The sequence below is a fragment of the Macrosteles quadrilineatus genome, unplaced genomic scaffold (genome assembly GCF_028750875.1).
Source record: "Macrosteles quadrilineatus isolate MER2022 unplaced genomic scaffold, UCM_ALF_1.0 Scaffold_9__3_contigs__length_116548681, whole genome shotgun sequence".
Taxonomy (NCBI): Eukaryota; Metazoa; Arthropoda; class Insecta; order Hemiptera; family Cicadellidae; genus Macrosteles; species Macrosteles quadrilineatus.
Genome location: NW_026542602.1, coordinates 34,197,583 through 34,225,225, shown reverse-complemented (window position 1 = coordinate 34,225,225; position 27,643 = coordinate 34,197,583). Strand labels below are relative to the sequence as shown.

The window sequence follows — 27,643 nt, the reverse complement described above, 5'->3', positions numbered from 1 at the left end:
CCACGAACCTCATGCATTGCTCAATACCGACGAAGAGGAAAATACTGATGAATTTGAAGAGCTTTGTGATGCAGTAAGTGTAATCCAAACGTCGTATTACAAGGAAAATATTCTTTATTATATTTGTGGTTATATCGTTAGAAGGATTCAGAATAAAATTGATTGCGAGGAATGTAAGGAGGTTTTAGAAACAGATATCAGCAATCTTAGTACTTACACTCACTTCACAGATTGTGTGTCGAGGGGAAAACTTGTTAGGGCATCTGGTGATGTAATGAAACTTATTAGATTTTTGTATAATCTATTTAATGTAAACTTTGTCCAGGGCAAGTGCAACACAACTCAGCTTGTAGCATTAGCATGTCAGCATTTTGCTGGACAGGTATTCAAACATAAACTTAGAGGTTCATATGATGATATTCACGAAATGAAATTAATAAAGTTAATAGGGGTTTTATTCTACAAAGTTTTTTGCCACTCTTATGCGAGGGATAAAACTACAGCTGTTACCTCGTCCAAATTGGGACTTAGACAGAAACTAAATAAAATGGTTTTGTTCAGTAACATTTAACATGAAGGAGTCTTACGAGGAATTCAGATATTAAGAAATGTATATATTGTCTTACAAAATTTCCCATTAGTTTTGTACAACAAAAGTATAAATTAGATCAGCATTTGCTGCTGAAAGCTGTCGTGTTATTTAACACTTTGCAACACAATACTGTAAGAACATTTCTTACTGTTATGTCTTTGCCTTACTGTAAATAGTGTGTTAGATAAATAATATATTGTATTGTTTTATTTATTTTTAAATGTTTGCATTGTGTTCTATGAAAATATCTCCAATTGATTGTCTATTCTTAGTTAAGTTACATAAATGTCATTTTTCCTGATGTGAATCAAAGTTATATACTACTATGATTTAAAAATGTTTCCTTTGATTTAAGCAATAAAATGTAAGAACGTACGTTTCTTAACTTATTTACCATCCTTTATATTGTATTAATATATTTTATGTGACAGAATTACTTCTCAGAAACTCAGAATATTACTACCGTGGGACTGATGCAGAGGCGACGGCTGCCAGCGCCAGGGACCGCGCGGCAAGCAATTTTATGCGTATATATAATCGCTCGAAAATGGTACAAGCAATCACCGTATCAAAAAAAGCTTAAATAAAAAATAAAATTCATACCTTAATCTAAAAGTTTGCCGCAGGAATTTTTTTCCTGACCTAAAACAAAAAAGTTCCTCGCTTACTACAATTTTCATGTTTTCAGTGGTGTTAAAAAACGACAATCAGTTTTAATTTGCCTAAATAAATTATAAAAAATATTTTTAGGTAAAAACAAACTATACAGTAAGAAGCACTGTCTTTTTCAGAAAGTAAAAATGCAAATTTGAAATTTTTACGTTGGCAAATAAGTGAAGCAGGGCAGGTTGAGTGAAGGTATGTTTGTGTAAAAGACAGAGGTTTATACGGCCCGTCCGCCTCGGTATCCCACCAATTCGACTGGTGGGCACGGACCGTTTTTCCACCACCTAGCGCGCTATCCAGTAGAGTTATTATACATCGATGGCTGTTGTACAGTTGTATTTGTCACTTCACAACAAATGTTATATTAAAAGTTCACTTCTGTGTAAAAATAGGTTATGTTTCTTCACCAATTTATTTGTTTTATGGTAACTGTAGGAAAAGTATAATGTGCAACTCGAGTTCAAAGTACAATTGCCTCACTAGTCGCACAAATAACTATTTCGGCTCTCTTTCTGTGTTATACCAAAGAATAACCAAAGTTTTTTTGACGTTTTTATCCTTGTCGTGGTGGCACCTTGACGCACTCCCATAGAAATACAACCATTAAATAATCAGGTCTCCTCTCACCTTCACTTTCTAACATAAAACTTATGGTTCTAATTTTTTGATAGAGAGGAACGCCCTGTTGTTAAATTTGACTTTAATCTCAGAAGTGAACGTCTACTAGTTCTGACTTTAAATGCAGAATTCTGACTTTTTTCATAACACAAGTAAGACTTCTCATCCCATTGTAAATTTTGAAGCTCGTTTTTCGTGTCTAGTTCATGTCCGGTGACACTGACCGCTAGTATCGACGAAATTTCGTTTCTATTATTTTAGGGTTGATTTCATTATTTGCGCTATACTGTGTGACTATATAACTAGGGGACAAGCTATTGTTTATAATAAGATCGTTTTATTTGGTTAAACGAAGTTTTAAAAGAAAATAACTGAAATAACAAGACAAAATTATAAACAAAACATCACCTCTACAGTTCACCGGGCAGAAATAACAATAAAATTGGCTTCAGCTGTTCCATAAGAATGAGAAATCCACTAAGGCAGTACATTTGCTTATTCATGTATTTTATTAAAGCCGGTAATTAATTTATTGTTATAAAATTGCATAGTATGGTCTTTACAATTCAACCAAGAGATGAAAATCCGGAGTTGCCAACTGTTATTTATAAACTTAAAATCCCCCAAACTGCATATATTTTTCAATTTTTATACAGTGGAACCATAGAAAAAACATACTCCCTTAGTAGATTTCTCATCCTAATGGAACAGCTGACTGAAGACAATTCTGAAGACAATTAGTTCTGTTCGGTTTATGTAGAGGTCGTGTTTTGTTTACAATTTGTTTCCCGTTATTACAGCTATTTAAAACCTCGTTTAACCAAATAATACGATCTAATAATAAACAATACCTTGTCCCCTAGTTATATAACCCAACAGTTAAGCACAAATCAAGAAATTAACCCTAAAATAATGGAAACGAAGTTTCGTCGACACTAGCGCCTTTGTGTCACGTACATGAACTAGACACGAAAAACGTGCTTCAAAATTTACAATGGGATGAGAAGTCTACTTGTGTTGGTTAGTCTATGGTGGAACCTTGATAAGAAGACCCTCGATAACAAGTCGCCCTTGATAACAAGTGTAATTTTCAAATCCCCTTAACATTATTTTACCCCTAATCACATGTTATTACAAACCTCGATAAGAAGTCAACCTTGATAGCAAGTCTTATTTTACAATCCCATTGAGAGTCTTGTTATCAAGGTTCTACTGTAAAAACAGATTTTGAGGGGAAATGTACAAGATTCAGAGAACAAAATGTACAAGGGTACAAGAAAATATCAAAATGTACTAGATCTTGTACAATTGTACAGGCTGTGGACACACTGCCCGTGCGTAAAAGCATTTTCCCTCCTCTCCCTAAAAAACAAGAAGAAAAAAAATCCCCTTAAATTGTTGAACTAATAAATTTTCTCAAATAAGTTAGAGTTTAAATTAAAAGGGAAACATTTGCATTATTATTATTATTATAAGCAGGTGTATTATTATTTTTTCCCATGGGGAATTCCTACAGATCTCCAAGGATGTCCTTATTTTTTATAAATCATTGGTAATGTTGTATTTAATTCGAAATAATATTGAAATCATTTTTAATTACGTTTCTCAAGCACTTGTCACTTAAAAAATACATACAATACTATAAAATATATTTTTAGGTACCCTACCGAGAATATCCATAGGAAGTCCCCAGGATATCGCCAAAATGCTATATGTGTGGGATACGTGCAATATCCTAGGATGGTCCCAGGGATTTCCCAAGGATCTTCCACGGATCTTCTCAGCATAAGAATGAATATATATTTACCTATATTATGTAATTATGTAATCAACATTATCGTTTGAAAAAAATAATTACAGTATAAACATTACCTTTAAAGCAGTATTCTGTTGCATATCTCGAGAAATACTTGAATTCTTAGTGAATTTTACAAATTATGAAAAAAGGATATCGTGGATATTCTAGGGATATGCCAAAGATATTCCCGTCCATCAATCAAAAACCCTAAAAAATTTAAATTAATTACTGTAACGGGCATATCCATATTCCTGTATCCCATGGGATTTTGGGACGTTTTGGGAAGTCTGTGGGATATCCTGAGGATATTCTGTGCTGTGTGGGATTAAACAATCTCTGAGATGAGATAGAAATTATTAGCAACTAAAAAAGTATAAAAGGTGATTAAGGAAGAAGTAAATGTATAAAGTAAAGTACAATATATTTGTAGAAGGAAAGGTAACAATCTAAGGTGTATACTAGGACTTGTGTAATTCAAAGGCCAACTTACTTCACTAAATTATTTATTTTACAAATCTACCAGAAATTACAAATGAACCACAATAACGCTGAGCATCGTTGAGCCTGAAAGACAGTAAGATTTCCATGTAAATATCACAAAGCTACTATTGAATTAATAAACAATTAAATCACCTGTTTTGAATTTAAACTATAGCCTATCCAAACGAAATAAAAACTAGAATTCCCCATTATTCACCAAATAATTAAAAGACAGGATGGTGTGTTTTATTTTAATGATATTTAGAATTTTCATGTTTAGTGAAATGTTTAATGACAGTAGCTCATCGACTAAGTATGTATGTTTAGAAGCACATATAAGTAATTACAGGTCAATCCTGGCCTGGCAAACAGTTTTCAAACATTTATTTATCTTCAAAGTTTGCTTTTTTTTAGTCTTAATGTACAGTATGTTTCTTTGAGTGCTTGCCAACAATCAAATGGTTGCCGGATTGATCCTGAGAAAAGTCAGTAACTTTTTTGATGGTTCGAAACTGGACCCCACTGGTCCTGATCCTTGGGCTTTAAATGATCCTGATACTAATAAAACAGCTGGTCTTATAGTCAGTAGTATAACAGAGCTTAAAGATCACCACACTCCTTTCTATACTCATCCTACACTCATATTTGGGTTTAAATATATGCACGTATGTGGTGTCCCCATCTCAATGATTGATAGTAACTGATAATTAACTCACCAAAAATAAGTTGCTTGTTTCAATAATCTTAACTTTATTTTATTAGCTGCTGTACCCAAGCTTCGCAATCTATATCTTGGATGCTTCGCATTCAATAATTGGAGATAATTATTAATATTTACTTTTGAAAACCTCAGCTCAAAACTTTGGACATCCAAGGGGCGTAGCTCGAGAGGAACTCAAGAAAGTGAATAGGCCTATGACTTTCCTAGATATGTGGACCATCTTTGTGCTTAATTTTGCTTGTATCGGTCTTAGTATTTTAGTCGTGACAGCTGCCCAGACAGTCAGACAGACACCCCTCAATTTTATACAAGTATAGATTAGATATATAGGTAGATTGGTATCACTCTACTGGAATATTATTTCAAAACTTTTATATTACAAAGAGGTTGGCAGATTCTTAAAACCTAGCATATACACATTCACATTGGCCTCATAGGCCTGTGTTTGTGTAACTTATCAAGCAAGGGGTGAGCCGGTAAAATACAAAGATTTACTGCCCTGATAATTTTTAAGCGGCAGTATGAGAATATAAACTAGGATTTCCACCATCGGCACGGGGGACCCGCCCCCCTCCTCCCAGGAAAAACAACGTATTTTTCAACATGGTCAAAAGGGTCAGAAGTCGGGACTGTGCTGACAGAATCGGGACTGGTGGTAACTCAAATATGAACCACAACATTGCATCATGGTATTTACAATCTGTAACAGGCAGGACCATATTTAGAACATTATGGGGCTCCTGGGAGCTCACTTCTGAGAGGCCCCTCTATTCTGATTATTCGAGGGGGGCTTTTAAATTATTCTGAGCTTATGGGGGGGCTTCGAAATACACATGGTATTTTGCTACAACTTGATTAACTTAAACCTTTGTTTTGGTTTTGGACGATCTGATTGGCAAAGGGACCAAAGAAAGCAACGTGGGAGTTTGCTTAGGGTGAGCTAATGAATAATTCCATTTTATTTAAAAAATTATTATTGGGGTCTGTGAGACATTTTTACTTTTGGTTGGGTAAACAATTTTGACCTTATGACGTTGAATCAGTTCGGGTCAAGACCAGATTGCTTTGGAAAGTATTGATTAGTAAAAATATTAATTGTTATACCAGTACTATAATCAATTAAAAAAATTACTACCGGTACTGCAATAGTGGTAAAATTGTGAACGTGAACACAAAACAAAATCATCTTCGCAAATGAGGGAAGATGTTCACCATCTCACTGTGACTCTGAGAAATGTCTCCTACATTCATAGCGAAATCGTGAAATTCTTCTGGGTTCCTAGGGACGTCATTTTTGTCTCCTTTGTTCGTTTTTAGTGAAATAGTGTACATCTTTCATGATTGCAGAGGCATCATTATTACCTCCTGTGAACATGGCAAATCGTAAATTTATTCTAAGTTTGCGGGGACGTCATATTTGTCTCATAGAATGCGGCAAAATAATGATTTTTGACTACACAAATCCTTCAGAAAACCAATATGAATTATATTACTAATTCACTAATATTTTAATACTGTTTGGTTAATTTTCCCTTGAAATGTGCGATTAATTTAATGTTTATCCTCTCATAAATTCTATTAAAATACTTTATAACTATTAACTCTTTCCTTGCGATTAATTTAATGTTTATCCTCTCATAAATTCTATTAAAATACTTTATAACTATTAACTCTTTCCTTGAGAATCGCTGGTAATCACTTTAATTACAGAAACTCTTTATTCTGTCCTCTAAAGTTTTTGAGCCATTACAAAGATTGTCATGGTTTCAAAATATTTCAAATGTTTGGAGTTAATTAATTATTGTTAAACATAATCAAATTAATCGCCCTAATTGTGCAGGGTGTTTCAAAATGAGAGAGCAGTTTTTATATGTTTGTTACTTGAAATCTATAAATCATCCAAGTATGGTTTATATGGCACTGGATTGAGCAAAGAATGAAGTTTCACCGTCCAATCAGCTGGTACGCTTGTTATTATTTTCCAACAAAAAATTTGTATTTTTTATCGCACTCTCATTACACACTCCAGATTTCCTAGGTCATTCAGTACTGGGTTTTTTTTATACAAAACCAGGTTCCGCAAAATTTCTACATATTAATACATTTGTTTGTGCTGAGGTATTTCTTATTAAATGTTTGTCTTTATATGGATTTCTATTTCACAAATTAAAACAAACCCTGAGGAGTGGTCATTCCCCAAATTACAAGACCTTACTGCAAATTGATGTTAAGTGGGAGAGTAATAACAGGTGATCGTCAGCGGGAATGAAACTCTCTCTTTGTCCTATCAAATGCCATACAAATCACACTTGATTATAGATATAATCATACCAAAAATACACTCTATCATTACGAAACACCCTAGTTTAATAGCTATTAAAATAGAGTTAGTTCCTAATCGCGGAAATAATTAAATAGGTAACTCTTGTCCAAACTGCTTTCATCTTAAAAACTTTAAAAATAAAAGGTGTTAACAACTGTAAAACAATACTGAATAGAAATAAACAAGAAAATGAAATATATTAGTACTTGTATATAAAAATAAAAGTCTACTTAACAGAATGAAAGGCAAAAGTAAAAACCATTAAAGTGAGATAGAAAATCAAAATTTATTTTCAAACAAAAATATTAACTTTTTTTAAATAATACTTTAACACAAACAATAATGGATTTTGGTGTTTGGATTAAGATAAAATAAAAATGAACACGTCATATATACTATACTACTAATAAACTACAATATAACATTATAACACTCAACAGCTTTATAAAATATATTATATATACAAAATACACAAATGAAATTAATCTATAGTCAACTTAAAAATATTGGGCTTCTACGGTTTTACATGTATGCATTCATGACTAAATCAAGGTTATAAAAACCAGTTGTGTATATATTCAAATTCAATCAACCAATATTACTCATTACACTGAATCACATCAAACCTTTCTTAATTTTTCCAACATATTTGAGATGGACTAGAAATTATATCAGTTCAGTTACACAGAAGGAATTTGAAAGTTATGTACAAACTACTGTTTCATTGAAATTGAAACCAAAGACATCTAAAATGTTGATTATGTACCACATATAGTTTGGGACGATCTAATCTACTGAGCTTTCATTGTCTAAAAGATTTGTCTTCTATAAATATATCCATAAATATTTACAAGAAAGCCAGCGAAGACTAAAAAAACACTGATACATTTTTTTGTCACAACACATACAGTTTACCAGTTAAGTCTAACCCTACTATGTAACAGCACAGTTATCTATTACTACTGATTTTCTTGTATACTTTTGGTCAATAGTTAATACAGTATTTGCATATATACATAAAAATCTTTACGAACCTATGTTTAATTGTATAATCCTAATGGCTCGATTAAAAAGTGAACGATTTGTCCAAAATGCAATTATGTGGCAGTATTGGGATTGAAATTGCCATTTACAAATGACAAATAAACTTTCAGAAATGTAGAGAAGACCTAACTATCCGTAAACAGATTAACACAGTGAAAAATCCAAATTCCTTACAGTCACAATACGTTTCTAAAACATGAATGAACACTTAAAACGGATTACAAATGTTGGCCACTAATTTATCACTAGAAGTCCCACAATCAGTATTCTTGTGCTTGAACAGTTTAAACGAAATGTTATAAGATAAATAACATCTTCCTTAGTCTCTGGAGTTCTGAAAATAAATTATACTCCTCTTCTTGGAGAAAAACATTGATAGCCCACCTTAATGTGGAAAACAAAATGTACACTCGTTATTTTACAACTCGTCTTAGTTACTCGGAATTAAAACCTCAACCGACCACTATACAAGTTGTTTGGTGGAAGGAATGTTATTTGTACAGTTTAAATCATACAATATTTGGCAAGCGGACTTGTTTGTATAAAATAGCACATTACAAGCGCGGGAGATGTTCAGAATCTGGCCGGCGGGTCGTCCTCCACCGGCTGAACGCGTCCCTACAATCTCTCCGAGAGAAGGGTGTTTGCCTGAACGGTCAGAGATTCACGACGGACAGCGTACGACACCAGGATGCCCAGTGCTACCAACACCATGGCCAGAGCGTTGATTATGATGCCTTCCTCACTAAACGTGGTGTAGTCCTCTCTGCAACAGAAACATCTGTCAGTGAAGTTATGAGGAATATTGTAAATTATACCTATAAAGTATTAGACTCCATCTGGTCTTGATCCGTATGGTTTGGAACATTAGAAGGTTTTGGAGAGCCATCCGTGTATATGTGAATCACACAGTTGCAAAAACTGATTGTTTACAGCAAAAAAAAAAAAAAAAAAAAACAATAATCTCTTACCAACAGATGTTATGATCATTTATTGTTTACTAGTTACTGTGAAAATATTACTGTGAAAATTTATTTTTGTATTAAATTGAAACTAATGGTTTGGCTCAGTTGGACAAGGGTTCTGTACCCTGGATTATGGACTCATTTATTATACCTTTACTCAAGAACTAGTAGTGTGGTCATCAATTTTCCAGTGTGGGAAAGTTTACTAAGCTCTTGGAAAAATACGGACCGCTTACCAAAATAGGAATATTCTTTGGACAAAGCAGAGCCAGAATGCCGTTCCCTATCATTCCCGCCCAACTATTCCACTCAACAGTCTCAACAGACTCAACAGCTTGGAACCCTCTATTGACCCATGACAAAAGAACCCTTTAATAAATCACAGAGCCTTACCCATAACCCCATGGAACTTTTACCCTACATCATGGACTCGATTATAGAACTTGGAACTCTTACCCTAAATCATGGTGGACCTTCTGAGTAAGGCCGGTGACACATGTAGCTATGGCCATCATGAAGGTAGTGACTCCGAAGCTGGCGTGGACGGGCACAAGAGCAGCACGGAACGCTGCAGTAGCCCCTTCACAACAGAGCAGCACGATGAAGCTGAAGAATCCTACAACAAACTTGCAGAACAAGGTAGAGTCAGCAGGTTGAGTTGTAAAAGTATTGATTGGTTGCATAGGACACCACCGTTATATCACTACCACCGTACTCTTTTAGTACTAATAAAAAGAAAGCGCTTAGTTATGCGCATAACTGAGGTGGCTGTATCTTATTGTTTCATGCCTATCAATGGTTGAATGTGCTGTTGACAAAGATTGTTTGCACCATTTCAGTTAAGAGAGTTTCAGTTTAAAAGTGTCAGGGTTAGGAGGAAGGTTGGTACTTTTGTTGAACTTCCAAAGTTTTACCAGTGAAAATATTAAGATTTTTTACGTCCCACTTTCACATCCAGGGTTGGTGGTAGAAACCTTAAGTTCTAGCCCAGAACTGTTTACACATTACTCCAGACTAGTCCTAGAGGGTCGTCGTGGCATTATCACATAGATCAAATCTATTGGTGATTGGCGGGATTTCAACCCAGTACCTCGGGCTCCGAAGCCCCGAACTCTACCACTAGCACTAGACTAGGGAAGGGCTCATACTTGGAGTATTTCTAATCAGGCTATAAATAGCCAAGAAAAGAACTCTGAGATTTGGAATGGGTTTTCACAATCAGGCTTCCAATGGCCAGAAAAGGGCTCAGCAGATGAGTTGTAGAATAATTCCAATTTATGATTTTGACCAAAAATGCCTCTGGGATCTAAAATATGTCTATCAGATGCTTAGGGAATACCATCCACTAGGTCCATCAGGACTCTCAATACCAATCATTACATGTTCTAAAACTCTAACAACTTGACCAGAAATATGTCCGTACTTGGAAGGCGAATAGTCCCATGGTGACGAACCCCATCCAGCTGTGCATAGAGTAGAAGTGTGTTTTGGGTGGTTCAGAGAGATTCTTAGACTCGAACACTGCCAGACCACCAAGCACAACACAGGGAATGGCTAGAGCATGGAAGATCATGTGGAACAGCTTGACGTAGATTTTGCGGCAACACCTGCTGATTCTGTACAGCAACATGGCTGAAACAAAACAATGATTATCAATTTCTCACAGTTATTGCGCTTATGAGTTAAATGTCAAATTTGTGGCTAAGTTTAAAAAAATGAACATAGTTGGCATTGAGTCTCCGATAGAATATAGCTGATAAAATAGTTATTTGTGCAACTAGTGAGAAAAGTGAGCAATTGACTCACTCGAGAGAAATCCTTACTCACGAGCCGTAGGCGAGTGAGGAATGGTTTCTCGAGTGAGGCAATTGTACTTTGAACTCGAGTTGCACATTATACTTTTCCTACAGTTACCATAAAACAAATAAATTGGTGAAGAAACATAACCTATTTTTACACAGAAGTGAACTTTTAATATAACATTTAACGTGAAGTGACAAATACAACAGTAAAACAGCTGACCAGCTGATTTACAGCCAGTGCTGCCAACGTATTTCGCGCGCATATGACGTTGCCTGCATGTTACGCGCTCACTATTTCGTGCCTTCACGTTGCAAATCTGGAGTGAGACAAAGTAATTAGAGTGAGACAATGTTAACATTGTCTCACTGATGAGCGAATTGGCCACTTTGCTTTCTCAAATCAGTGAGAGAACATGTACATTGTTAGGTAACTGTAGGAAAATTACAATTTCTGTTGAATATAGATTAAATTCTTAACCAAAGCAGAACTGAGAGGATTGTAAACCATTTACACTTTCTCATGAACAACTACTTATGAGAGCAAATTGTTTTGTTTACTGCAGCATATTCTGTAAGCATGGCTACAGCTGGTGTATATAGATGGGTCCGTCTTCATATATTCAAAACTTACATATTTTACTTATAAATTAAAATATTGGATGGTGCTAGAAACACTGTTTTGCAAATCTTTCTCCGTTCTACACTATGCATTCAAGACCAGTAAAAAGTATGCATCTAAGTGTGCCTCGACTGTATTTAAAAGTAAAAACTAATTACAAATTTATACAGGTATGCAAATTTTCCAGGAGATAGTTTCTTCTATTGGAATAATTCACAAAAAAACTTTTCATCTGATGGATATAAAACTCACAGAATAGTTCTGAAAAATATTACATTAAAGGATTCAAGTTTTAGTTAAAACTTGAAAAACTACTGATCTAAATTTAACCACTTTTTTGCTACAACTGTGTACAACTGACTGTAAAACATCTACGAGACATCAAACAAAGAAATCAATCTTTGTGATTCCCACCACAATCCACAATGGGGAACAAAAAGTGTATCGATTGTCTCAGTGTGATTGTTTTGACCAACTGTTTCTTGTGCATTCTAAGAAGTGAGCTGTGATCTGGTTCCATCTCGGAATGTGGTTTTTGCTGACGACAGAAGCACTGGAGTGGAGTGAGGATTGAAAGTGAGACTGACCATCTCTCATGGACTGATGACCAGGACACTACTCTGACACACTGACTCACTCCACTCCACTCCAGCTTCCTGTTGAATCTACTTTGTGTTAGTGTCATAGATAGCAATGCCAAAGCAATGGTAGATTACCTGATCTTTTTCAAATTGATAACTTTCAAAGGTATGTCATCATGATTAAATCAGATGAATGGTTGCTTTGTAGGTAGTTTGTTTGACTTCTAGTTGGGTGTTAACATGGAGTAGACAACTTATTGATCCTATATTACTAGAGTAGAGTCACAAAATTGTTTTTTGTTTTGGAATGGCTAATTGCCTGTGCCTCTGACTAAGATTGAACAAAACTATCATTTAAAAACCACGGATGTCTAAAAACTGGAGTTATAATATGAATATGAATTAGCCACCGAATTACTTTATTGAAACAGCAGCAAACTTTGTGCATGTAAGGGATGAGTTTAAAACGTATTATAGGTACCTGTGTAGCTTTATCACTAACCACAGAGAAGAAATAAAGGTACAGAGGAAACACTCAATGGTACACTTAAGTGGTGTCTAACACTACTCCTGGTGTCTAGGGCACTGCCTCCCATCACACCCTCATATACTATAAAGCTCTGGGTGGAGGAAGAGTCTGTGCCCTGTGTGATAGAAAATTCCGCATAGAGCTCGCCGCTTGCGCTCTTCCTTGCTTGTCACAAGTCACAACATACTAGAGCTGAAAGCACACGTTCTTCCTATAAGCAAGTTTCCTCTGCACCTTACTTCTCTGTGCACTAAGATCAGCTGTGTCTTCTCTCGGAACCATTTATCAAAAGCCCAGTAATGAAAGGATCGGAAAACTGGGTCCAGAGTTTTGAAACATCAAAAAGCTGACTCTGAGGAATAAACCAAGTGACATTCTGATTGTTTGGCAAGCAACACAGCTAGTCTCTTCAGTTTAACCAGTCTGTTTTACTTACAAAATCCACTCAGTGAAATAAATCCAGCGATCATGAGAGTTGGATGAGCGTTGAACTGTCGGCTCGGATCCTCATTCCAGGCGTATCCTTTCCTGTAGTACAGAGTCCAGAAGAGGACCAACACCAGGCTAGCCAGGAGCAGCAGGCTGGCCAACACGACCACCAGGACGTACTCGCACCAGCTGCCACAACCCATGCCTTCTTCGTCATCCTCGCGTTGTCTGCAACAGGACAGGACATTTGGTCAGACATAGCAGGTTTAATATTGGTCTTGTCAATGGAGGAAAATGTATATAGAAACGAAGAGTGAGCCCCTTTAATAAATGTCCAAATGCCCAAGGGCGCAAGAGGGTTTAGGTTTGTTGGGGGCGCAAGGAAGGGAAACATTCCTCCCCAAGGTAGGCAGAAAGGGGCACAGTATTCTCTCGAGCCCATAGCATACATGCAAACCTGTATAGTAGTAGTATCATAGACAAAAAGAATTAAATACGAGCGTCAGCTGTGTTGCGGTTACCATAGGTTCTGGCGCACACCCAGCGGTGTGCGCCAGAACATATGATAACCATGGTAACCGCAGCCCGGCTGATAGTCTATATTTAATTCTTTTTGTCTATGGTAGTATTTATTAAAGATAAGCTTACACTCCTTGTAAATAAGAAAGTTTTTACTTTTACAAATCGTTGCACATTTTTACCAAAATTTGAATTAAGGATGCATGTAGAATACTGACTTTTGGATACTGAAGTACGCACCTCAGCTATAAAGTCTAGCTGTAGCCATTTTTTTTTTCACTAACAAATAACACAGTTGAATAAGCCAATCACAGGGTGTGATACAGTATTAAACATTGTTTTAAATATCTCTTCTTTCTTGTCACTGTGACAGTTGATGTGATAGGTTTTATTTTGTTTTGTCTTGGTAAAAAAGTTGGTGTATTCCACCGAAATCAATTTACATCAGTGCACTTGGTCATTAGCTAATAAACTTTGTTGACTTTTGTTTTAAAACTGGCTACAAATTTAACATAGGAATGACATGTCTACCTTAACATAGAAGTTTTTATAGTTTCTACCCCATTCAAAAGTATAAAATATACATTGAGCCCGGCAATCGCTTGTATCGCATACACAACGTAGACTTCTGATGAGAAATGTCCTGTGTATCAACCAAATTCATCAGCAAGGGTCCCCTTTTTCTGCCTTTATCATCTCTGACTAGCTCAAATAGATCAATTAGGTACATGGTTTTCAGATCCAGGCCCTAAAGAGCATAGCCTAAGGAGGAAATTACTGACTAAATGTGTATTATGTAAGGCTACGTGTTCCTTTCAGGACCATTTATTAAAAGCGTGAATCTTGGGTAACTGGGCAAAGTTTTGAACTATATCAAAAAGCTAACGATTTTTTCCCAGGATCAAACCCGCAACACCTGATTAGCATGTACCGTAGAATGGGGTGAATAGAAACACTTTTTGACTTTTAAGCTTCTGTAAAAACGATATTTTTAATTTTTGAATTTTCAACACTAGCTAATATTTTCGGTCTTGGACTCCTCTACTCAAACCAGTTATCATTTTTTTTTTCTTTTTAATCATTAAGCAGAAAAAAAATAAAATATGGCTGTTTCTATTCACCCCGCACTTTGGGGTGAATAGAAACACTGTGTTAAATTGATGATTGTTGCTTTTCCCCACTTACCAGGGGCAATAGAAACATGAAATTTATGCTTGTTAGCTTAGTTTGTTGTAAATAAAAATATTTAAAGTTAATTAACACATTTATTTATAAGTACGAAGTATAAAAACATCGTTTTCATAAACCCTTATCCAATTAAACAAATCGGAAAACATAAATGACAATGGGTGAAATCAGAGGTACAAAATCTTACATAGAAACCAACTAAATGATGAGTAAAATCAGACAAATCTTCCTCAAAATACAACACTCCCTTAAATTTACAAGTTGTACACGGCTTGGGAGTTGGAAGCCGACGTACTACGTCATCGACTTTGAAGAGGGCCTCTTAATCTGTCTCTCAGAACTTGTTGGTTTGCGCAATTTTCTTGATGAATCTTCCTATTTATCCTTCCTCGTCAAATTCAATAACTTTTGCAACATATAAACGATAGCAAGTTTTGTTTTTCCCCATTACTTTGACAATTACATGATCATGAAGGGACAACTTTGAAGACTCACTGATGTCTTGAGCTAGGTATGCTGGTTCTTCTTTATCAAATTGTTTGTCTTTGTCACTTTCTCCAGTGAGAAGTGTGTGTGTAATCATCTTCATCTCTGGTATATTTTTTTCTTTTTCGGGGGGTTTTCAGGTCAACCTTTATTTGCACCACTGGTTCCAAAAAAAGTGTTTCTATTCACCCTGGTTTTGCAAAATCATGACATAACCTAAATAAAAAATAAAATAAAAAATATAGTTTATTCTAAGGCTAATCTATTAACACACTTGGTTTTAAGATACCTAAGACAACATAAAAAATGGTTATTAACATAAATACATGTAATAGGTTCATACTTAGAGAGAAAGTTTTGAAAAGAATGTTTTTCGCCAAAATTTTCAAATGATGTTTCGCATCATCCAACATCCGAAGCAGTGATACCAATATGCTGAAATAATTTTTCCCAGGTAGATAGGATATGGTTATAATGGGGGAAAATAATTCCCTAATATTAATCAATGTATAACAAAGTTATAAAAATGTGAATCATTCATTGAAGTTTTGTTTCTATTCACCCTGTTGTTTCTATTCACCCCATTCTACTAAGCGTTTTAACCTTTCAGCTAACAAGCTGATTCAATAAGGTAATGAGCCCAGGAAAAAACAATTTCATAGTGAAATTGGTAGTTACTAGTACCTTTGACTATCAATACAACTTCAGTATCCAATAGTCAATACTAGTACTTATGAGTCGTTGTAGGACCTCTACTTGTAATTATGTGTTGAAACAGTGCAACACATGATTGTTAGTTTTAGTTTGTACGTTTCTAAATTTTATCAAAGAAAAATCCAATTTCATTGACAGAGAGATAAAGTAGCCTTCTATAGTTAGGCATTGTTTTTGACATTGGACTTTTAAGGAACGGCTCATTTCCATAGCTAATTATTGTTCAGTTTGTTTACCATCTGCAATGAACCATGGTTCCGTTTGACAATGATTTTTTTACAAATTGCAGCTAAACAAGCGCAACATGGAAGTTTGTCATTTTACACTAGTAAATTGCGTTTTAAAATTTAGTAGTTTAGCATTGGTTATTACTTATTTCTAGTTGAACGGCCTAAATACCAGAATTTTGCCTAATATGAACATTTTCAGCAATGGTTAATTGATAGGGTGACACAAATGTTAATGCTGCAAAAAGATTGTACACAGACATATACTGAAAATACATCCTTACACTCTATACACACAATTTAAGAAGAACAATATATGCAATCATAACTTCCACTTGAACTGACCGAATAACAATACCGACCAAAGGTCAATGTGTTATTTAGGATTATATTATAAATCCTCAAAAAGGACCAAATCCTTTTGTGATTGGTATTACATTTGATTTTTTTATTTGTAAAATAAACATTAGTTAAGCAAAATAAACCAAACAACAAATAAAAATGACTAATGGCAAAGACCTGTAAAAATTAATAATATTTCAATTTCATTATTTTTTTTTTCTACGCCAGTGGCATTTCACAAGAGAGGCCTCGAGAGAATAAATGTTTAGTTTGTACTAATTAAGTACTAAATACAATTATTTTGTAAATTTAGAATCTACTTGAGAAGCTTTTGAGTTTCTACTGTATCATAATAAATAATAATCTCTTGAATAACTTTACATCTGATAATCAATTAGAAAAATTTGTAAAAGTTAAATAGTAACCCCTCATCAACTTATAATCTAAATTTGGCAGCATTTCAATAACAGTATCTAATAGTAAAAGTGTTTTACATTGCCTCCAAAGAGGAAGTGCAGAGTGCACATGTGCGTTGTGCACTGCCATTATGATCAACGACGACGCCGGCCATTTTCCATAGAGGATGCTCCAGTACGTTCGCGGCGGCACGTCAAATGGAGGGCGTATCCCAGGTGCGGCGCAGCCCTCAGCATCGAACAAACCCGATTGCCGCGTGTGATTGGCTTTTCAATTTCGGTCTGATAAATAGCAAATAACGTGCGAGGATGTCCTGCTTTACAATGAGAGTCGACGTAGTTCGCTAAACACCAACAGATAGCAGCACTGCTTGTAACGTAGCCGGTCCCATTGGAATTGTATTGCCAAATGGAGGGAAAAAGACGGGACAAAAGTTGAATTTTGAGATTGCCAGACGGGGATTTTACGGGGAAATTTACTACCAACCTACACCACAACAAAATACAGTATACTATTGAGCAGTGCTGTGCGAGGTTTCAAGTTTCTAGCTCTAATCCTGTCTTAAAAATAAATCATTTCGTACTGCATTTCAGCTTGGGAGCGATCGCACCCACCAGGATGGCATTAGGGTTCCGTATGGGAGCGATCGCTCCCATGCCGCCGCGAACGTGTTAACAATCTACGAGATGCAGACAGCATAGCCTACAAACCAGCCTCCATAGTCAGACAATGGGTCGTAGCGAGGAAAGTCTAATGATCGGTTCTTTCGACGAACTGTTTTCCCGCCTAAATTAACGCTTTACCCGCCCTAATTGCGCCTTGCCCTTGAGCGAGAGTAGAAAGCGAAACTAGCCTTTAATAATTGTTATAAACTCCTAATAAGTGACTTGAGCTTGAGATAGAGGGTTGGCAGTATTAAAATAATAGATATCTTGCAGAGATAAGTTCGTACTTTCATTTATGACTTAATACTTACTTAAATAATAGCCATACCCATACTACAATATCCGTACTAAAAAAATTCCAAATACCAGCTTTGCAAAGAAATATTTCTACTATTCCCATTTGATTTATTTTCAGATGTGCAATTTTTGTCATAGTATGCTAAAAAAACAATACCGTAGTTATTATATTGAGTGAAAACATGTTTAGGCAGTTTCTTGTAAATACCGGTAAATATAGTAAAATTTAGCTCAAAACGGTATACCTATGTTTGAAACAAACATGTGTATACTTATGTTTGTTGTACATATACCTTCTATGTTGTACAATAGTATATTACATCACTAGCCCGGTAAGTGGTGTTTTACCGTTAGTGCGGGATTTTCGTGCAAGTACGTTAAAGCTTACCGGGAGAGTAACGTATGATGTACATCATAATACACAGAATAATTGGTCCATTTTAACCCCACACATAACACAATTTATTTAGGACATAAGATAAATTATAATATTTTTATACTACAGAAAAATAAAATAGGCCGTTGCAGTTAGCTGTTTATTTCATCAGCTGACTAAGCATGGTAAAAGAACATAACGTTACTTTTCCGTGTTTAGGCACGGTAAAGTACAACTTTCCAGCCTATCAATACGGATGGAAAAATACCCGTTTCTGTGTAGTATGATGTATTTTTACAGAATCGATCATGTAGGATGTAGAGCATAGCAGAGTATATTCAAGCAGGAATTTCTTTCCAATTTCGCAGAATAACCGGAAAAGTGTTATACCTCTGTCCTCAGGGTACAAGTTAATTAGTTAGCAACAAACATATCTCAGGAACATCTGGCAAACAAAAACAGACTAGAGCTATTTTGTAGTAGAGCGGAAAACACGGATTTTTACATTCCGATCAGACGATTAACAAGTTTGTATCTTGTAGCATATGCGCGCCGAATGAGGAATGCATACTTTAGACGCAACACGCATATGCTGAGAGTGAAGCATAATGCGTGACGTGACTGTAACGAACTGAAAGTCATTGTTATGCAGGAATGTAGCTGCATGGTGAAAATGCTTAAAACTTAAAGAAAATAATGAAAAGATAGTGTTCGAATTAAATATGAAATTTTAAAAGTAAAGTCTATGAAAATAGAAATCTGTACGTCGATAATGGTGCTTTAAGAATACACTTTATGGTCATACTAAAATACTTAAAAGGTATACTTGCTATTGTTTTACAACACATAACCCACTCACTAGCTACTATAGTTTATATTCTTTTTGATTGTACACATAACCTATTTTATTGGATGTAAATAAAGTATTGTGGTTCACATCAAAACATATCCTGTGACTTTTAGCGGAGTAGGATTAGATTTCCAACCCAGAAGTTAAATAAACAGCTTAAGTGAGGCGTGAGTCAACGTAATAAAGCAATATCACGTGGATAAAAGCGTATTTCAAAAGTAACTGGTGATTAACGGGAATTGAACCTGGTTTCCCATGATACAAGTCCCGATCTTTTACCACTACCACTCCTGTACCATCCACATCATAATTACCTGACACATCTACTTTACCGGGATTAAAACATACTTGATTTCAAACAACAGGTTTCAGAGGAAAGGGGTTTTAGACGTTTATTTGGTTATTTGTCTGTCATCAAGTAAAGCCTAAAGAGCCGCGGGACACGTCGGAAACAGATCTAACTATTTTCCCGTCAATGTCTGACCGTCGATACATTCCTACAATTCCATCGACAAATGACTCCAACATGTCTGTAATTTTATGCACCAACATTCCTGGATTATATTTTAATCTGGATATTCCATTTTGATAACCACAATCTGTAAATCACATTTTCTATCAGTACAGGTACGGACTTGTCTACAATTTGAGTTAAAAAGTGATGGATATTAAAGCCATAATATAACTTGATAAAGCCCATTGACTAAAGGTACTAACGTGAACTCTACCTTCTGTCACTTGATCAGTTACCCTTGTCGGATTTAGAATAACATGAACGTATTCCAATTGAAACACCGATACCGTTTAATGCTTTATACGCAGCTTTTTCGTAAACAGCATCATTTCAACCATCCCAAACCAAAAATGAATCGTAATCTAAACATTTTGCTCCCTTAAAACTGTTAGTGTCTCAATTTAACTCCGTTATTTTCAGTCCTGGAACCGGATAAAACTTTAAAATGGAAATTGAATGTCTTCTTCGTGACAGTGTAAAGAAACCCAAAAGAAAAAAACAACTTAATGTCAAAGTAAAAAAATGTTTACGATTGAGGTACTATTAATGCTCATGATCTAGGTGAGGGAAGAAAATGTTACGAAAAAGGTTTATTTCTATTTAGGGCTTCGCCCTCTTGTTTTACGTTTATATTTTAGAGTTCACTTTCAAGGGCTGATCATGCTGACCAACTTTTTTTAAACGGTTTTATAATGCGAATTGTAATTACCACAGTCAGATTATAAACTAGAGACGGCACTGTTTATGAAAATGGATGTGTAAACCGGCTACTATTGATTTGTAACCTGATTGAGGTTTGTTCCCTAAATCGTTTCCCCGAAAAGTAATCGTTTCATCCGCCTAATATACAGTATTTCATTAAATTAATTTTGCCATGAAGACGGAAACAAGTTTTGGGCCCTATTGAAATGTGTATTTCTTAACGGATCCACTCGAATACAATAGTAGATAGGAAAAAAATAAAATTGTTGATTTTATTAATGGTAACCTTTCTTTCAATCAGTTAATGTCAATGAGATTAAAACCAGACAAGAGCTGGTCTTAAGTTAAATATTGTCAATTTAGATATCAATTGTAATTATGTAACCTACCAGTTTTGAGTTGAAGATTTTTTATTTTTCATGGTTATTTCTAACGGAATAAGAACAGCCTCTTAATATCTCTTGATCTAAATAAATTGTGTTCCAAAATCTTACAATATTTTTAAAACTAGTACACTCATAACGAGGCAATCTGGTAAACACGATGTATCTGAAATACAGCTAAGTGTATCGCTTAACCAAAGTCTGAACACAGGTGCCTTAGGTAATTAATCATCCAAATCCTCTTGCAAATTCCTGAACACGATGCGAGAGGAAATTAATAAGATTACTGCGTTTACGAAACAAGGACTTTATGTAGAGTTTACTAGCGTCATTGTGTAAAAATACTTGATACAATTATTTGGGTGTACCGGTAACTTAATAAAATAAGTGGTAATAATGGGAGGTTCTAGAAAACTTAGTCATTAAGTTTATTTTGTTATAACAAGCTAAGATTTTATGTGGTAACTTAATGCAATAGAGATATTCTAGTTAGACATTTCAATATAATTCTAAAATATTCTTTTGTGTTTATATACGCTATTTTTGTAAGAAGACCCAGACCTTTGTAATATCTAACGTCGATTGGTCAACTAGTTGCTAATAAATTAAACCCTATATAGAAATACTAACTTCAACGTATTATATAAGTCCTTAAACTTAGCTCATGAAAAAATTTGGTTAGTTTATGGACTGCTCCTTTGTAGTATTTCAGTTTCAGAATACAGTAGTAAGAAAAGATAAAAGATTTTCAGTTTTACAATTTCTTTTCAAGTTAGCTCATGTTATTTAGTTAAAACAAATGGTAATTTTAAAAAGTAACAAAAGCCAACTTACAATTAACGTCTAAGAACGTATTAACCGGATTTTGTGTTAAATTAATTATGTTCAAGAATAATGTTCAGTAAAACTAATTACGTTAGAGTTCAGAACGTGGCTTATTACTTAACATTTGAATAAATCAAGGAATTCAAGAAAGCCATAATGAGTTAGTTGAGTGAAGATGGCCGACAAGATATTTAGGCGTCTTTGACAAAACAAGTTCCGTTCAGCTCCAGTGGTCGATGACCGACATGTGAAATCAGCTGGGGATTTTATTGTCAGCTGGTCTAATTGTTGTCAATTATCGTTGGGGAAAGTTTGTCGTCTCAATTGATCTTCTTTCTTGACTTTCCAAATTATGATTGTTGATATGTTCAATTTTTTACACGACGTTTCTACCAAAACTGAGCAAAGATAGACTTAAATTTTTATTTATAACGTGTATACGTAAATGTAACTTAATGTGTTTAAACTAAACCGTCAAAAATAACTAAAAATAATAATAAATTTAAAACAAAATAACTACAGTCAATTGTTGTTGTTGTGGTGTGGTAAAATAAAAATAAAAACTTTCACAACATATCTATTAGATTTGATTCAATCTGACTCTGAGAGATAATGTAATATAACATTTTAAAAGCGGAAAGAGGGTAAAGGTTGCACCATTTAAAGTAGTTTACAGTATTTTGGTTTCTAAGAAGACCAATCCGTATTTTCTTCCCAATGCCAAAAACCTTTGAACCTGGAAACGCTTATTACAAAACATTAAAACAAAAATATGTTTAAAACACTCCTAGTGATTTTGTCGCCATGGAAAGTCAGACAGACGCATCAGTTTTATAATAGTATTATAAATAAATTTTAATTTGGCCTACAAATATTATGCACTTTGTGAACTATGTTATATATATTATTGTTATTTTTATCTCTATGGCTGGTGCAATGAGATTAAAGCAACACCACATTCTGTTTACAACAAATATTGCGTACACTTTTATTCAGCCCATTGCAGAAATGCCAAACTCTGGTATATATTCTAAAACAAAGGTCTTTTTGTTCGAAGCAATATCAATGCATAACAATGATGACGCTGACAAAGAGTTTAATTAACACTTCAAGGCCACGCCAAAAACAAAAGAACATAAACAATATGGAGAAAATACTTTTGCTGGAAACATTTTAAAAGGTTTGTTGCACAAGTTGATATTAATTCTAATCCGTCGACAAGGTTTGGGCCCACAGATATGAATACTCTATTAGATTAATATAACTATTTCATTGTGAAATTAAATTTACACTACTATAGCCGCCCACAATTAATTGATGAAGCTTAACAATGACTCAGAAATTCATCTAGCTTGATTGAATCATCGTCCAGCTTCCTTGCCCTTGAATGGACGAATCATTGGGTCCATAGTTACACGAATATTAGAATATCCGTGGTTACAAGTGAGCTACAAGATTTACTTTCCTCATAATTAAAATGTACCTTTGTTAATTTTTTAATTACGTTCAACTTCACGTGGGTTTATGTCGTTTTTTAACGACCTAATATTGTTTTGTAACTTTCCAATGTTGCATTTTTGTTATGGCAGTCGTATTAAAAAAAAAACTAAATATTGTAAGCTATAATCAACATTTAGTTACTATATATTTAGACACATATTTTCATTGATAAACTGGGTTAAAACCTATAATTGCTATGTAAATATTGTCCTAAATTGCAAGTGATGTTCCCAATATCCTAGATTACTAAATCTGAATCAACAGGTTTGTAAACTTGAGCTATCAACAATACGACTAACTGCGACTGAATTCGAGAAACATGTTTACAGAATAATAGGAGTTAATAAATTCCCGTGTGTTTAAAAATTTGTTTTCATACAACTGGAACTTACACATTTGACAATATTGACCAAACATTGCCAAGATTAAAAGTACAGCAATACCAGGATGTACATAAATGTAAGTTCTAAATTAGGCTTCTAAGTTACTTTTTACTAAACATGATTTCAGATCCTACAGATTACGGTTGGTTGTTAGTTGGCCATGGTTGGTATGTCCTAGGGGCTTGTACGCATGGCTGATCGACTGGCAGGTGTTCTTGTGTGTTAGTAATTAGTTTTCTTTTGTTATGAGTTTCTGTATTTATGACTTTTACTTTGTTGTATTGTAAATCGATTTAATTCTAAGATATTTGTATTAAAGTATGTTCATGTACAAGTTAACTTCACAAGTATAAATAAATATTTATTCATTTCATTTCGTTATGTCAATCAATAATCTAACAACTTACATCGATAATATCAGAAATATACACCAATAACAGATCAAGCATAAAATCAAGAAAATATATATTATCAGATCAATTAAATTTTAATTTTGAAATTAAACTTATTAATAAAACTTGCCATGTCTCAGGATAACAATTTAGCGTAAACAAGACGAGGTTGTAAAAGGGAAGTCATTAATAAACAGCTGTTGCAAAGTTATTAAGTGCTTTAACTTAGCGCTTTAAACTTGGCAAGTTTGCCGTGATTGTCCAGCGGGTCGGTTTAATATTGTAAACAAACTTGAATTTACAACAATGTTAAGTGTTTTGAACTAATGAATATCGACGGAGATTTAAAAGTGACATGTTTCTTGATATTCTTATTATTTTACAAATATAGATATTTTCACGATTTACAGACTAATATTCTGATCCACATAGAAGAGAACAATTCTTTTACAATTTTACTCACACCAGAGGCTAAAATCGTGTTTTTGGTTTTGAAATATATCTTACTAATATTATAAATCTGAAAGTTTGTGAGTTTGTGTGTATGTTTGTGTGTATGTTTGTGTGTGTGTTTGTGTGTGTGTTTGTTGCTCAATCACGCATAAACTACTGGACGGATTGGGCTGAAATTTGGCATGATGATAGCTCACATTCCCGATTAACATTAAAGCATATTCTTATCTCAAAGACCCTTTCGGGCTCCGCCCCAGTGGCTCTGTAGTTTCCCATGTTAATCTTATGATTTTTCATATTTAAAAGGAATTAATGAATCTTAACAGCTGTCTCAATTAAACAAGTTGGTTCTGTTCTATGATGTTCAACAGCATAAAAGTTACAAGGATTACCAACAGGGTGCAGCACTATTAATTTTTTTTTTTATTTATGACAACAGCTAATTTCCAACTAAAAGGTGAGTGAGCGTAGCGAACGAACTTCAACCTTGAGGCGAGTTAGCGTAGCGAACGAGCTAACCTGAAGGCATGTGAGCGCAGCGAACGAGCTCCAACCTAAAGGTGAGTGAGCGTAGCGAACGAACTTCAACCAGGACGTGAATGAGCCATGCAAATACTTATGAAGCTAAACGGGGCGAAGCCCGCGGGTACAGCTAGTTAACAATAAAGGAATGAATAGTTTGGTTACAATATTGATGATAACAATCCATGTATGACTTCAGAGCGTTTCAATATCTAAATCATTGTTATAGGCTAATTACGTTTACATCTATAGGGATACAAAACAAAACCTAAAAACTTAGGTAATGATTCTTCGTCCAGATTGTGACCTATAAAACATCTTCTTTCGTGAACTATTAGTAGGTATACGGCAAAGTGAGATTGGTTTAGAGCATGGGCTCTAGTAGGAAAAGGACTCTATTCAAATAGAGCAGGAGCATTGACAGTGCTGAGTTTTTAACGAGGAGAGTTAAACGAGTTTTTTGACAATTTGGGAACCTGTCTCAGCACTTTGTTGTTTTAGCGTTTTATTTTTGGATTATGTGGTTTGGTCCAACTTATCAACACTAGACTAAGTGAGTAACACAATTTAAGCATTTAATGACAGTTTATCGGTAGAAAAAACCGCTAAGAGGTTATTTTCATAGTTTGGGTAAATTTACAGTGTTATGTTTTAGGTGGTTCATGTAAAGGTACGCGTCCGTGGGGGCCGGGGTAGACATGGACGCATCATTCCGCACCGTTACCCCGGACGGACCAGTCCGGTTACCTTGTGGGGGGGGGGGAGGGGGAGGGGGGTCATTCATAGTCTGGTCACGTGATAGTTTACTACAAGATGGAACGTAACACGGCATTACGCTAGGCTGGGTTCGTCTTGTGTTACAACAAAACACACAAGACACTACAGTGTCTGACCTGATAGTTTCACCTTCTAAAAGTAAACTAATACATGTTTGCTCGAATTCGAGCCTACAAGTACAGTAGAACCTCGATAACAAGACTCTCATGGGACAAATAAGACTTGTTATCAAGGTTGACTTCTTATGGAGGTTTAAAATTATATGTGATTAGGGGTAAAATTAATTCAAGAGAACTTGAAAATGACACCTAGTATCGATGGTGTTGTTATCGAAGTTCCCCTGTAGGCTATACAGGTTTCGACTTGAAATTTTACATTACAATACATAAGCATTATTTTAATGCTTGGCTTACATGAAAATTTTGTTCACACAATTATACATGATTCAAAGAAACAACTTTGTTACTCGTCTAATATTTTACCTTTTAACCGAGGTAATTGAAAAGAGTATAACTGTTAATTGTTTACAAATAACCATATTTTAGATTATGTACAACTATAGGCCTATGCATTATTCAATAATTGATGCAGTGTTTTTTACTTGATCTGTTATGTTATACTGTAAATCGTTAAAATCGTAAATCGTTAACCACTTGATAGAGAATGCCATATTTGGCGAAACATATATAGTTCATACATTTTTATTTGCATGGACATATTCAAGCTAAGTTTTTATAAAAGCATAAAGAATAGGCTATATTTAAAAACGTAGAAGTTACAAACCCCAATCAAGTAAAATACAGTAAGTAGAAAATATTTGATTTATTACTTCAACACTAGGCAGGGTACATAATAAATAATCATATGAAAATTGAAAGAATCAGCAAAATTGGTCTATCAGTAAGGGACTTAAAACATATTGTGCTCGATTTCCTGTTCGAATTTTTTACTATGACGTTACTTTTGAGGTCTTGGAGTTTCATTAAAAGATGACCTTTGAGACGTTCCATAACGGTATTGGAGTTATGGAATCCTTCCATTCGACCAAACTCAATTTTGTAACTCTTTTACCAAAACATTCTTGGTTTAAAAAGTGCTAATGTACAATTTTTAGAGAGTGGATTTCCTGCTCAGATAAACAACGAAGGGTTATAGTATACGTAGGCTTTTAAGTAGAGACATTTGAGAAAGTGGAAATTCATTGAATCGCGGTATATCGGAACGTTGTAGATCTATTTAAATTACTTTAGTGTCATTAGATAAAATAGTTGTTATAAAGTTTCCTACAAAAGTTTAAGATCACATGACCGTTTACAAATAACGTTAATTAATCGAAGAGATTCGGTGATAGTAATTTTTAATGTCTGCGTTTTTTCCAGTGCCCACTTCCACAAAGTGTTAAAACATAATTTCCCGTATCTCCTTCACAAAGTAAAACAGACAAGAAAATATCAGGATAAACGACACATTTAAAGAAGATTAATGTGAACCAACGTCCACTAAACATCTGTTACAAATTGTGTCAGCTGATGCTATTGTTGCTTTGTTGTAATTCATAGATTTCTCGTCTTGTTGTAAAACCTGAAGCCGTATTTTATGTGTGTTAAATGTTTTTGATGTTTAAGCGTGCTGAAAACATACACATATACAATTTCTCCTTACTTTTAGTTTGAAATAGCCTACCTGAGGACACACTGTTGTGTAACTTATATAACTCTATTTATTTTTAATTAAGAAACGCTATACACATAAATTGAACTGACCTAACCTAGACATTTTTTTCAGCTGATAAACAAGAACGATAATGCTGTAAGAGTGTATTTTTAATCTATGACATGACTTTAATAAAAGGTAATGCTATCAATGGGCTAGATAGGGCAAGGCTTTGCGTTTTAATGTTCGATTCCGAGCTATAACATTTTTTTATTAATTTAAAATAAAACG

General features: G+C 34.6%; 1 protein-coding gene across 2 annotated transcripts in view; it reads right to left on the bottom strand.

Moving 5' to 3' along the window:
• Positions 1–7,465: 7,465 nt before the first annotated feature.
• The window catches only part of LOC129003848 (plasma membrane ascorbate-dependent reductase CYBRD1), a 51,299-nt gene continuing 31,121 nt past the window's right edge, over positions 7,466–27,643 (bottom strand). For both annotated transcript variants that reach the window (XM_054432173.1, XM_054432174.1), the window contains exons 2-5: positions 13,175–13,395; positions 10,631–10,839; positions 9,664–9,833; positions 7,466–9,008 (exon numbers count right to left, since the gene is read on the bottom strand). In XM_054432173.1, coding sequence (XP_054288148.1) covers positions 8,861–9,008; positions 9,664–9,833; positions 10,631–10,839; positions 13,175–13,395 — 748 coding nt within the window. In that variant the 3' untranslated portion in view covers positions 7,466–8,860. The remainder of the gene's footprint in view (positions 9,009–9,663; positions 9,834–10,630; positions 10,840–13,174; positions 13,396–27,643) is intronic.